This window comes from Nesoenas mayeri, assembly GCF_963082525.1.
Source record: "Nesoenas mayeri genome assembly, chromosome: 1".
Lineage (NCBI taxonomy): Eukaryota > Metazoa > Chordata > Aves > Columbiformes > Columbidae > Nesoenas > Nesoenas mayeri.
Window position 1 is genome coordinate 67,386,163 of NC_137541.1, and position 12,825 is coordinate 67,398,987.

Genomic DNA, 12,825 nt, shown 5'->3' on the forward strand with positions numbered 1-12,825 from the left:
TATTTGAACTTGTGCAGAAAGTTGCACAGGACTTACTCTGGTTTAAAATATGGCCTTTTCCAATTTAGATTAAGTCATTTTCTAATTAGTTTAGCTATAGATTATGATATATCAAAACAAGTATCTTTGGCAGCAGCTGAAAACTGAACACTTCTCTGTGTTTTCATGTACCATGTCACCTTTACTTAGTCTATTTAGAGGAGAAGTGATTATGAGTTGAAATGAACTTTATATATTTAACCAAAAGGTCCTTGGAGATGCTACTGAATATAACTGTTAGTTGTGGTTTATATGCCAAGCAGAAGTAAAGAGTGACTTGGTTACTGCTGAACATGTTCTGCTTACCACCTAAAGAACTGTTCCTAAGCCTGGTAAAGCTCATAGGACTCAGCAGGTATTACAGCAGGTGAACATACATCCCTCATAGGGATGTATGATCAAAAAGGTTTGGAGACCACTGCACTTAAAAAGAAAGTTGTTTTCATTGTATTGCACAGTAATTCTTACGGTCTGATATGCATGAGGCCATATTTCAAAATATGATCTGTATGCAAACTCTTCTCTTGGAGCCATCAAAGTTCAAAGCAAGAAAGAAAACAAGTATGCAGCCTGTTTTATCATCACTATTGTTTTGGGTACTTGTAGACAGAGTGCTCACCTCAAGCATCCTGTGGCATTGTAGAAGATATCAGGGTCAGGTAAAACACTTGACTTTGGATAATCTCGATCTGGCCAGCCAGAGTGAGGAATGAGAACAGCTTCAGTCAGTGTCTGCAGGGCTTCTCTAATCAACAGGTGCTTCAGCTGGTCATTGGAGGACAAATTCCACAACAAACCTGCAATATCCAAAATAAAATTAGAGTGGCAAAAAGACTCCCCCACAGTTTGAAAGACCTAATCTGAAATTCCTTGAAATGAATGAGTGAAGGAGCCTGCCTGGCACTTGATATTCTGATGAGGAGCAGAAGTGTGTGATAAGAGTTTATCAGACCTGGTCTGAGGACATGGAAATAGGGCAAAAAAAGGGGCATAATTATCCATGTCATTCAAGTCAGATCTCTACATAGTCAAACACCTGAGAAGTGCAGTTTTCCATGACTCTGCATGTGCCTTGCCCATCTGCAGCAATCATCTTATCCATTACCAAATAACACAAGCTTAATAGAGCTGACATTACCAATGCCAGTGATCATTCTTCACACTTCCAGGGAGCAATTAATCTCTTCTGGATGTCTGGCAGGACTAGTTGCACTTCCAAGTACCAAGTAAAAACCAATGAGCGGAAGAATAAACTTGCATGCAAAGGGTGTAGATGGGAGGTACTCAGAGGGCAATTACAGGTCTTTGGAAATCTGCTGGAAGACAGGAGATGTCCATTATCAAGTTTCTCTAACATTTAATAGTGAAATTCCTCATAGGAGGGAAAGCTGTTAATCACTGGCTCGCCATTCCTGGCCAGAAATTTGTCACTAAACAAATCATTACGTTACCTGATACATCTTGTCTGCTCCTTATCTCCAAACAGCAAAACAAATCTCAAATATAGTCTTCTATAATTAGCTTTGCTCATGTCCTATTCTAACAGATGTTCCAGTATTTAAAGAGTGGCTACAAAGAAGACAGAGACTCTTTTTTTACAAAGAGTCACATGGTAGTGGGTACAAGTTACTCTTGGGGAATTTCTACTGGACACAAGAAGGAAATTTGTCATGATGAGAACAATCATCCATTGGAATAATCTCCCTTGGGAAGTGGTGAATTTCCCAACATTGGACACTTTTAAGTTTCATCTGAAGAGGGCACTGGGCCATCTTGTCTAGACTGTACTTTTGCCAAGAAAGGTTGGACCAGATGATCCTTGTGGGCCCTTCCAACCTGATATTCTATGATTCTATTAATTCCTTTTAAAGTACTATTTCCCTGGAAATAGACACGTATCTGCTTTTCACTACAAAGGCATTCATTGTTTCCCCAGCTTGCTGCTCTATGTTTCACAGACCTCCTCCTCCAAACACTGGCAGATTATTAGTGAATGTTCCTTTCATCAGTTCACAACAACAAAAAAATGTTTCTTTTGTATCTCCTTACACTTTGAATTTAATTACAGCTATTGTGAGCAATAGTAAAATCAAAACAAAAGCCAGCCAGAAGGAGTCTGTTCCTTCTTCTGGGATCAACTCTTCAGCCTCTGATTTAGGAGATAAAAAGAAGAATGTACTTTCCTAAAGGATAAATAAGGCTTACAGGAAAATCAAACATGCATTGGTAAGAGAAGCAGGTTAAGACAGAATGGCACAAATGCAAGGGCACAAGGATAGTATATCATAATAAAAGGAACAAGTGTGTTTTGGATTACAGACAGATACCTACAATAGAATTGTCAGAACAGTGTTTGAGATGTTGCTCACACTGTAAATTTTGCAACAAAACCCCTATCTTTACCCACAGGCACTATCTCACTGAGTTCAGAAGGATTCTCTCAGTGGCATTCTGGGTGTGAATGAATTTATTCACAGTCAAAAATGTCTTTATGAGTGGGCTATACCCTCATAGCTATGCTATAACGTGTTCATGGAGGCATAGTTTGCCCTTAGATGGTTATTTGGAAAAGGGGTGGGGTCTCCTTTTAAATTTATATTTCTTTTGATGACAGTTCTGTTTATGCTGTAATCTTCCCCATGAGAAAAAATTTCTTTCATTTCTTAGATTTATGCTGCATGATAAGAAGATCAAGAGGTTAGATATTCCCTCGAAATTCATCTGACTTACCTTCAAAAGCTAATTTTTTTTTTTTTTTTCCACTCCACGGGCATTTTACTTTCTATTCCTCCATATGCTCTCCAAATACTACAAAACGCCATTCCTGTATTGGCTCCTGCATTATCTCCAAGTCATATCCTCTCCTACTATTCCACGAGTAACCTCATTGCTTCACTAAGAGATTTGCAAGAAGTTTGTTTGTATGTCAAACAATGATAGAGCCTATGGTTCCTTTTCTTGTATCAATGATTTTATGAAGCTAGCAAATCCAGCCAATGTGACCTTCAGGAGGTCTCACTCCCCATAAGAAGTGGTATAAGCACAGAAATTACACGGAGAAACCAGGCAGCTATTTTCTGCACGTGGGCATTAGGTAAACTGGTTCACAACAGCTTTCAAACAACTGTCATAAGCACAAAGCCACTTTGGTGGGGGATTTTGTGTGTTTGCTTGGGATGCACAGACTATGAGGCAGGACACAGCACTTGCTACAATCATCATTTGTCTCCATACACTTAGTTGCTTTCAGGCTTCTCATGGGAGGATACAAGGCACACTGCATGACTGTGCTCAGACTCTGTTCCTCAGCCTAGGTCTTGGCCTGCATCTGCACTTCTGATGTGCCTATGGGAGCATCTACAAAGGGATGAGCAGGTTCTATGTGTAATGAAATCAAAACAAGTGAGTTACATTTTTGCTCCTGATCCTTACTTTCCTGTTACTGGCTTTTTAGTTCCTTTTGCACAGTAAGAGAGAAAGTGGAGGGAGGACTAGAACAACAGGTCAGAAGAAAACACAAGCCATCAAAATATTATTTGAGAATATGAGATATGGTATGGCTTAATGTTAGGCAAGCATTTATCTGTATTAACACTGCGGTACTAATAAGCCAGTGACCTTAAAGATAAGCTTCTAAGGTTGAGATGTACTTATCGCATGTGCACAAGTATCAGATCATATTTCTGACAGGTAATGAAGAATGGTATGAGAGAATCTCTGTGTCTTAGAGTTTTAGCTTCCTTCTCTCCAACAACTTCCTTATCTTTGTGTATTTTTGTCAGGTGGAGTGCTTTGGTACCATGCTTCCTACACAGCAGTAGAAACAAAAAGCTTTCCTCTGCTAAGCTTAGACATCTTTATTAATGAGTATCACATGCTTTTGACCCTTGGCCAGGAGTCTTTCACCAGAGATCAGTGCGGTATTATCAGCTATCAAGATTATTTTACTAATCACTTATGGGAGGAGACATCCAGTTAATTATCATATCACACATTTGGAAGTCTATAATTTACAGTTAAAGTAGGCAAGTAATAACTATAATGTGGAAAGAGAGATGGGCTTCTCATGCAGACCAAGTGGAAACCCAAAGGTTCTACACTAACATTTTGGTAGAAAGGCACTCAGAGGTTTGCATTGTGCTTGGAAAAGCTTTATATATTGCAGCCCTTCTCGGGCTACGTAGTCAATCTGTACAGAACAGTAAATCCAGTGTTTCCTAGATATCACTGTATATGCCAAGCTTATCATGAAGCACTGACCTTTGTAAGCATATGCTGAACAGTGACTGCCTACCTCCTGTCTGCAGCCGCTTCTCACCTGCCTTTGAAGTGTGGGCTGGGAAAGAAAGTGGCTGGAAGCAAAGTCAATATTCTTATAAAAATTCATTCAATCAGGTTGCCTTTCCTAAGTAATGGCAAAAAATACGTCCTAGTGTGATTTTCACCAAGAGACCTAGTGTATTTCCTAGTAACTGCACATTTGGTCTTGAACAAAATGAGAAATACTTCTCCTCTCTGATTTTCTTAAAGTCAGCCCCTGCAGCTGATAGTACATAATAATATTTCGGTTTTTGTAAACTACAACATCCTGCCCAATATTGCTTAAATATTTTGTTGGTGTCTTGTATGTTTTCTAAGTGAATATTCATGTTCAATGACAGCAGTAATTGCAGAAAGAAGGTGCCACTTCACCCGTTTTCACACTGGTAAAAGGGAAGATGGTAGTATTCATAATACCTGTATGAGTTACCCTGCACAAACAATCAAGGCTCTTCTCAGAAATTATGAAGCTGCCAGCAAGAAAAAAGCATTAGCTTTCTGGCCACTGTGCCACCATTTTCACTGCTTCCCTCAACTGGTGTGTAATAACATTGAGAGACAACACACTCTGCAATTAATCACCAAGTGACCCAATTCTTCATCTGATGAATGTGAAAAACTTTAAAATATTTCAGTCTTGCAGAACTGTAGAACTGAGCCAAAAGAGCCAACAATACAAAGCTTTGTTCTCCAGCTTAGGGAGCACAGAATTTCAAATACTTAAAAGAATGCAGGATTACAGAAGGTCTCAACATGCCTTTGCTTCAAGGCAGGGCTGCTTGACACCTTCTGTATCTTTTCAAGCACTGTTATTTTAATAACTTGTGTTCCTGGCATCTTTAAAGATCACTTGAAATAAATCCCCATTCACTTATTCCTGGTTTTCTTCCATTTATAAAATATAAACCTGCTTTCCCTGAATGTGGGTCACAAGCAGTGGACTTCTTAGAGATACACTATGGTCAAACAGGAGTGCAGGGATGAAGTGGTGGACATTTCTTAACTGGCTGCTGCAAAGCCAACAATCCAGTAACCACAGGTTTCTTTGTGAGCAATGGTGGACATTTCCTTCCACCATTCCTTCTGCTACAGTGATGTACAACAAGAGATGCAATATGGGGTTTCTGATCCAAAGGACTCTTCCTTCAAAATTGCAATGGGACCTGCTTATTTTTAACAATCCCTTCTCAAGGACATTGGAAATAAAAGCATGAGAACATAAGCCCTGCAAAGACTGAATCCAAAATGCAGGTCCCTTCACTGATGTTACCATATGATCTTTACAGTCAAATGGATATCCTGCAGAAATTCACTCCCCTGCACACAGAAAGGGAGCAACTGTTTTTGTGGCAGGATTTTCTGCTTGTCACATATCTGAGAACACAGACTCAGGTGTAAACAGCAAAAAGTGAGAGAGGTCAGAGTAGAAATTTTGGTTGGTAGGGTTTGTGGGGAGTAGGATACCCACTTTCTGTCCACAGCGCCTGACAGTTCTGGGGGCTAGTTTTCAAGAAGGAGCTCCCAGTATGCACTGGCAGCATAATGTCAGAAAGTGAGGGCTGAGCTGCTGTCTAAGTAGTGGGCATTAATTATGATCCCAGGCACCTCTGGGACTGCTCTGATCACTGCTCACCAAAACGTTTCCACAGAATTTGCTGTTGCAAATATATATGTATATATATATCTAGCCTCAATTTCTTTTCTGGAATATCTAGAACTTTAAGCTTCCTGAAAATGAAGAGACTCATGTAATTTCTGAAGAAGCTTTAAGAGGGGAAGTTGTAGTTCTTAGTCTCATCTTACTGTCTTAAAAACTGGTCTTGAGTTCAGACCTTGGAATCTCACCGTAATGGAAGAGCTTAGAATAGGTGGCAGTGCTCTTGTATTTAGTCAGTAAACGTTGGCCTAGGTAAACAATTATGTACCTCACAGGGAAAGCTTGTGAATTACTTAATGCACTTCATACTTGACTGCAAAGAAAACGCTACCTGTGATTTGCTTTTTAGTCTCCACATCCCTGGTTTGTCGTAGCAGGCGGAGCAAGAGTGGGATCCCTTTCTGCTCTGACACTTCCAGTTTGTTGTCATTGTCCTCAAACACCAAGTTTCTCAGAGCACCACATGCTGCCCGCTGAATGTCCTCATTCTGAATGTCAAGAAGCTGTAAAAGTTTGGGGATACCACCGAGTGAGAAAACCTGTAAGGAAAACAAAACACAGCAGAAAATAGTTAGATACTGTAAATGACAAACTTCACCCTACCCCCAGCAAATCTTTGAATAGTCATAGGGACTTTTTTCGTTTGCTCCTATTTGAAAGACTTGAAGCACAGATCATTAATCATTTGGACATGACTGTTAACTTCAGGGCTTTCATATGAGTCATAGTTAAAATCCACAACTAAGGGAGGCATCATAATTTAATAATTAATGTAAGAAAATGAAACTAAATCTCTTCCTGTGCTGCAGATTTGTCCTCTCTGACAAGACATTTAATTGCACTGTATTTTAGCTTCCATGTTGGTGAAATGGATATCTGAGATTTAACTCTGGAACATTTATAAACTGCTTTCAGATTTCTGAATGTAAAGTGTTCCCGATGTGCCAAGTTTGCTTTTTTCCTCAGCAGCTAGTCTGACGGAATATTTTTCTCTGTTATCTTTTGTTTCCATATTGAAAGTGTATTAAATGATAATACATTTTACTTAGTACTTCTTATCTGTGACATACTGAGAAAAAAATAGGAAACCAGTGAACTTCAAAATGTAGACCACTAAACATTGTAAGCTAGTTAACTACTGGACCACTTATGTTTAACAAAGACTACTTTTCAGCATCTGATTCTTTAGAAAATGAAGTTTTGGCCCCCAATGAAGAATGAAGATGATGTTATTTTACAGGAGCTGTATGGAACCAAAGAGTTTCCCTGCCCTACATGTTGTGGCAAAAGATGAATCTGGTATATGATGTGGCATACACAAGCCTTGGCTCATTTAGGAATGAGTTTACTAGGGAAAATCCTTTACATTCATGTATAATTCGGAATGGTTTCCTCCAGCATCTCAAAATGCCATATGGTTTTGTGGACAAACTCATCCTTGTGTAGAATCAACAGTATGTGAAAGGCTTAGAAATCTGATATAACTGTTTTGAGAAGTCCAGAGTTTAATGATAAAAAGAATTCAATATGACCGACAGGTGCTGGCAACATGAAGAAATGAAATGCAACAAAACCTTTTTCCCTTCCTGCCCTGGCAAACTACACTGCCTGCTTTTCTTTTGATTCTGTTGCACAAAAGACACAGTTTCTTGCTGCTGCACTGCTGACCTTATTCTCCCTGATTCAACACTAATTTATCTGCTAACAGAAGGAAATACAGAAATATATATCTTGAGGTAAGTGGAGCACAGAACATGACCAAGGTGAATTGACCTATTTTATTACAGTAGATAAGCCCTTTTGACAACAATACTTGCTATTTTTTACAAACATTTATGCAGACTTTCTGTTGGTAATTTTAAATGATTTACAACTTGTAAAAGAAGTGGTGTTATTTTGACCTAATGTACAGGGCAGGATATAAAAAAAGCTAATAATTGGTCTGTCTACATTTTCGTTGGTAGACAAAATTCACCAAAAAAAGCCACTAGACCCACAGATTATCAAGTATCAGAGAATAAAGCACTGGGAGAGAGAGAAAATGAATGCAGGCTGAAAGGCTAAAAAGGGCAAACAAGAAAATGCCAATTTGAACCAGTTTGATGGGCAACAAACAGAAGAATTCAGTTAGGATAGGTAGGATAGACAGGAAAACAGAGGAAGGCTGAGGCTGACTACTCTAATTTGAACTCTTTTAACTCATCCACTTGTTTTACAGGGAAGGTGCCTGAGTGAGGTTTGAAAAATAAACCACCTTCAAACACTCATTTCTGAAGCTCCGTCCTCAAACTGAAGTTAAGGCTGCTAATTATAGTGGTATCTTTTTCTAAAACAGACTTTGATCTACTGCGAAGCAAGTTAAAACTACCAAAGGACTGAGTGATATTTGGCTGTCACTGACCTGGACTGCATATACATGGATATGGAGTTAAGGCTGAGATTATGTATTAATAATACCGAGCAAATTATGAAACAGAGCAGGCGTAGGAAATTTTTTGAAGAGGTTGAAATAAACAACCACCTTCCACATTAATGTGCAGCACTTTTCAGCAAGGGAGCCGTAATTGTGTCTGATAGCAGGATTTAAAAAAAAAAAAAAAAAGGAAGAAGAAAATATTTTTCATATGCCCTTTCAAAAAAACTTGTAAGAGACTTAACAAATCTCTTATAAGAGACTTAACAAATTTGGTTAATCCAAACAATGTATTAGTGCAATTGTGCTATCCCAGCAAGCCCTTACTGGTTTTGCTGATCCATGCACTGTATTAATGCACTCATGCAGCCCTAGAAAGCCCTGAAGCTTGGATAATTCTGCACTGGACTCCCAGAGTTTAATTTTCTGGGATATTTCTGTACCAATGGTGTAAGCATGTCAGTCAAAAATGAGAGACGGGAGCAATTATACTCACAAAGAGTTCAGATGCCATGACTTACTCATAAAGAATGAATGAACTACATTTATTTAGCCTGGAAAAGGGCAGACTAAGTAGGTAAAGACTTGGCAGCCTTGACACACACGAAAATCCATTATAAAAGGGATGGAAAAAAAAAGACACTTTTCTCCATATCTGTCAAGACAGGATAGAAACTAATTAACTCAATTTGCATAAAGGGGATTTAAGTTATACTTTACGATTAACTGATAAGAGTAGTAAAGCTCTTTCATTACAGGAGCTTGAGGGATCTTAAACCATGGGATTTTTTAAAAGTTGTTCATAAACATCTGCAATTACAGATGGCTTCTTGGGTGAATTCTTACTCTACATTTCTATGTCTCCTATCACAAAACGCTAAAGACCAAACTTTTGCCAGAGCAGACTAATGTAATTCCATGGATTTAGAAGGATCTGCAGCAAAAACCATTAGCATATTTTAGGGAAAATATTCAACATCAGTATCCTACAATATCCTACAAGGTTTCTTGGAGTGTTTTTTTTGTTTTGTTTTTCCCATGTTGGCACACAGTGCCATATAGTATAGAAAGCTATTTGCCTGACCTGATTGTAACTGGCATAAAAATAATTACTTACTTTTCTTCTGGCATCTGCTTTCTGGAAGCACTCATGCTGTATGAAAGTTACTGCAGCAAGAATCCTAGGTGTGGACTGTGTCTTTTCACTCTTCAGTATGCTCACTGCACGCTCCAGAGTCATCTCCCCCTCTGGGCTCCTTAAAAGTACAGACAGAGGAAATATAATGAAATAAGACTGCACAAAAATCATCCTTTAATATGTGAAATTGCTTGTAGTACTAGGATTTTTGTACTTTTCAAGTAACTTTAACTTTTCTTAGAAAATTATTCCCTTTCCAGTATCAGAAAATATTATAAAGTCTTTAAGTGATACTAATATTATGGGGGAAATGAAAAATGGAAGTGTTGCAACAATGAGAGGTGCTGGACAAAGCAAGTCATGCTTCAAATTATAGAAACAAAATGGAAACATTACTGGATGAAGGACTGAGATCCGAAAAAGGCCACAACCAAATCAGAGTATCTTTTACTGATCATTAAGATACCTCTATGTTTTTCTCAGTAATGAGATGATTGATTTTTTATATTTCTTTTCATATCTTCCTTCAGTTTTTCAATTCCCAGACAACAAATTTGAGGGCTCAGTACCCGCATTTTTCAAGCTTATAAAAGTTGTTTTATTTTGTAATAGATAGGTAAAGCCTTTTTTTTTTCAGGTGAGACAAAAAAAACCCACTACTCATTAAGTCAAGTATGTACATTGCCTGTGGTAGAGTTCAAATTATGTGTGGCCGTTTTCATCCCAACTTCCAGCCTATTTGTTTGAATGATAATTGTGTTAAACAACAATATAAAAAACTGGAAAGATTGTTCACAGACCCATTTTTTCGCCAGTAAACAGAATGTAAAACAATTCATGGCACAATCAGGTGCATTAGGTCTGGGACAAGTGGTTATGTTCCCCAGCCTTTTTATTTACTTTTTGTTTCAAATAGTCTCCACCTATATAAGAAAAAAGAGCAAAAGGCGAGGGAGGGGGTGGGGTGGCAGGGAGAAGTGGACAAAAGCATGAGTGTTCTATTTTTTTGTTTGTTTGTTTAAATCAAATAATTCTGTAGAATTAGACCCCAGGCTGGCCAGACAGGGATGAAAGGGCAGTCTGTGAACCACAGTGAAAGAGGTAGTCCTTGGCAACAACTCCATATTTCAGAGCTACCAGAATCAGAGTGGTTTACTTGGTAATCATTTCAGTAAATGCATCTAAAATGAGAAATTGTAACACAATAACCTTTCATGTTAAAATAGGTGCCTGGGAAATAAATTGACTTAAATTGAAATTTTGATTTTTTTTTTCTTTTAACTAAGCAGAAATATTAAATAATAAACAATGTTCAGAAAAGTGAAAAATGAAGGGTTTTGATGCTGTGAAAAGAAACATTTCTAAAGCACATGTTTGTGGACTGCACCAGGACTCACTCTGTTCTTCAGCTCTGAGACTTTCTCAATAATGGACTGGCAGAAGCGAAAGAGCCTGGAAATCCAGGCTTGCCCAGAATGGGCTGCAGAGAAGCAAGGTAGACAAGCCAGACAGAAATCTGGCAGATTTCTCACATGAATTTTTGCTACAAATGCATTGAAATCCACCTATTTTCCCCAAAATATTTTATGATGAACTCATGAGCTCTGAGACAAAAATGGATTTTGTTGGAATTTCTCCTGCCAGCGACACTGTAAATCAACATCTGCTGCTTACTTGGGCTAAGGCAAAAGACAATTAGTATGGCTGCAAGGACAGCAAAGAAATGAAGAACAATTTTAATGCACCTGTTGCAAATGAAATTATTCTCCTGTACCCTGAGGTTTCCACCTGCCTTTATATTTCCCTTTGGTATAAATCATGTTATTTCTTGTCTTCTGCTCTGAGTTAGCGTTTTGAACAAATATGTTGCATCTGTATATGGTGAGGCATGGTTGTGCAAGACAAAGATGAAATGAAGTGGACAGTGTGTTGAGGGTGTCAAAGTTAAATCAAAAGTGAAATCAGACAGAACTACAGTTAATAACGCTAGTGCCCTGGGCTCTGGTCTGGCAATGCTTACAGCTTCCAGATTTTCAGAGATTACTTCAGCCTGGATTTAAAACAAAGAAGCTACTAAGTTACTCAAAGTTGCAAGTCCTATGTACTGATCAGAAACTTAAAGATATTGAACAATGAGTACTGGAAAAAAAGCCTGATCATATTTCTTCTCACTCTGTTCTAAGCGGAGCAGAAAAACAGGCTTTTCATGCTTGGGTTTTAGTCAGGTTTCTTAAATCAACAAGGGGTTTGTGAGCATATTATATATTTCACCGCAATAGGTATATCACTGCAATAACTTTGGAGTCCTTTGACCAAATTCAGTCACCTTCTACACAGTGGCAGACATCTCCAGTGCATTAAATTGTGACCCATTTCAGTGACTAACAGCAGAGAAGGACTCTATCCATGCACTTTCCAAGCTCAACATTGCTGCATGAGCTGATGTCTCATGGGGCACCAAAGAATCTATGTGGGAACTCAGCCTCAGGATGCCAAGGATGTCCCAGTGTAGTAAAGGTCCATCAGCAGCCACTGCCAGACTGAAATAAACACCTGTACAGCTTCAAATCACATTTCTAAGTGCTGGGTATGCAGATCTGCCCACCAGACTGCAGAGTTATCCCTTCACAGCTGATACTCTTTCATGGGGAGTAGTCAAAATCTTTTTCTCCTGTTGTGCGTTACCATTCTAGGATTGCTCCACATGGGATAAAAAGAACACTCACTAGCACTCTATCTGACAGTAATAGAGGATGCAATATAACCTTTGACACTCAACGCTATTCATAAAGTTGCAGAGCCATAACTCTTGTCAAAATAGAATTTGATGCAAAGGCTCCATCTTACCCCCAAAACATTTACAGGTAAACTTAACAGTCATGTGGCTGACTAGCATGCGTAATGACAACAAACAAATACACATTCAGGCAATGGTTGTTAAACACAATAATGATTAGACAAGTTCTGACTCCACCTTAATTACCAGAATATAACATTTTTGAGATATATAGACCGTGGTGTCTAATCATTTTGTGACAATTCTCAGCACATTTAGAAGTCAGATTCTGTAAGCAGCTGTTTCTCAAGACAGCTTTAGGTTGAATATCTCTCTTTCCTAAGCCCTTGATAGAATTCTTCACTTCTTCACTTTATTGGAAGATACAGAGATAACATCTTTATACTTTGATTTTTCTGTTTTGATTTCATAGCACAAACTAATTCTTCTACAGAAAGTTTGAAAATGCTTTTATATACATT

General features: G+C 38.4%; 1 protein-coding gene across 1 annotated transcript in view; it reads right to left on the reverse strand.

Moving 5' to 3' along the window:
- The window catches only part of PKP2 (plakophilin 2), a gene marked incomplete at both ends in the record, with an annotated part of 42,296 nt that overhangs the window by 16,502 nt on the left and 12,969 nt on the right, over nt 1–12,825 (reverse strand). The window contains 3 exons of the mRNA XM_080360069.1: nt 659–836; nt 6,348–6,555; nt 9,547–9,685. Of these exons, the coding sequence (XP_080216195.1) occupies nt 659–836; nt 6,348–6,555; nt 9,547–9,685 (525 nt within the window). The remainder of the gene's footprint in view (nt 1–658; nt 837–6,347; nt 6,556–9,546; nt 9,686–12,825) is intronic.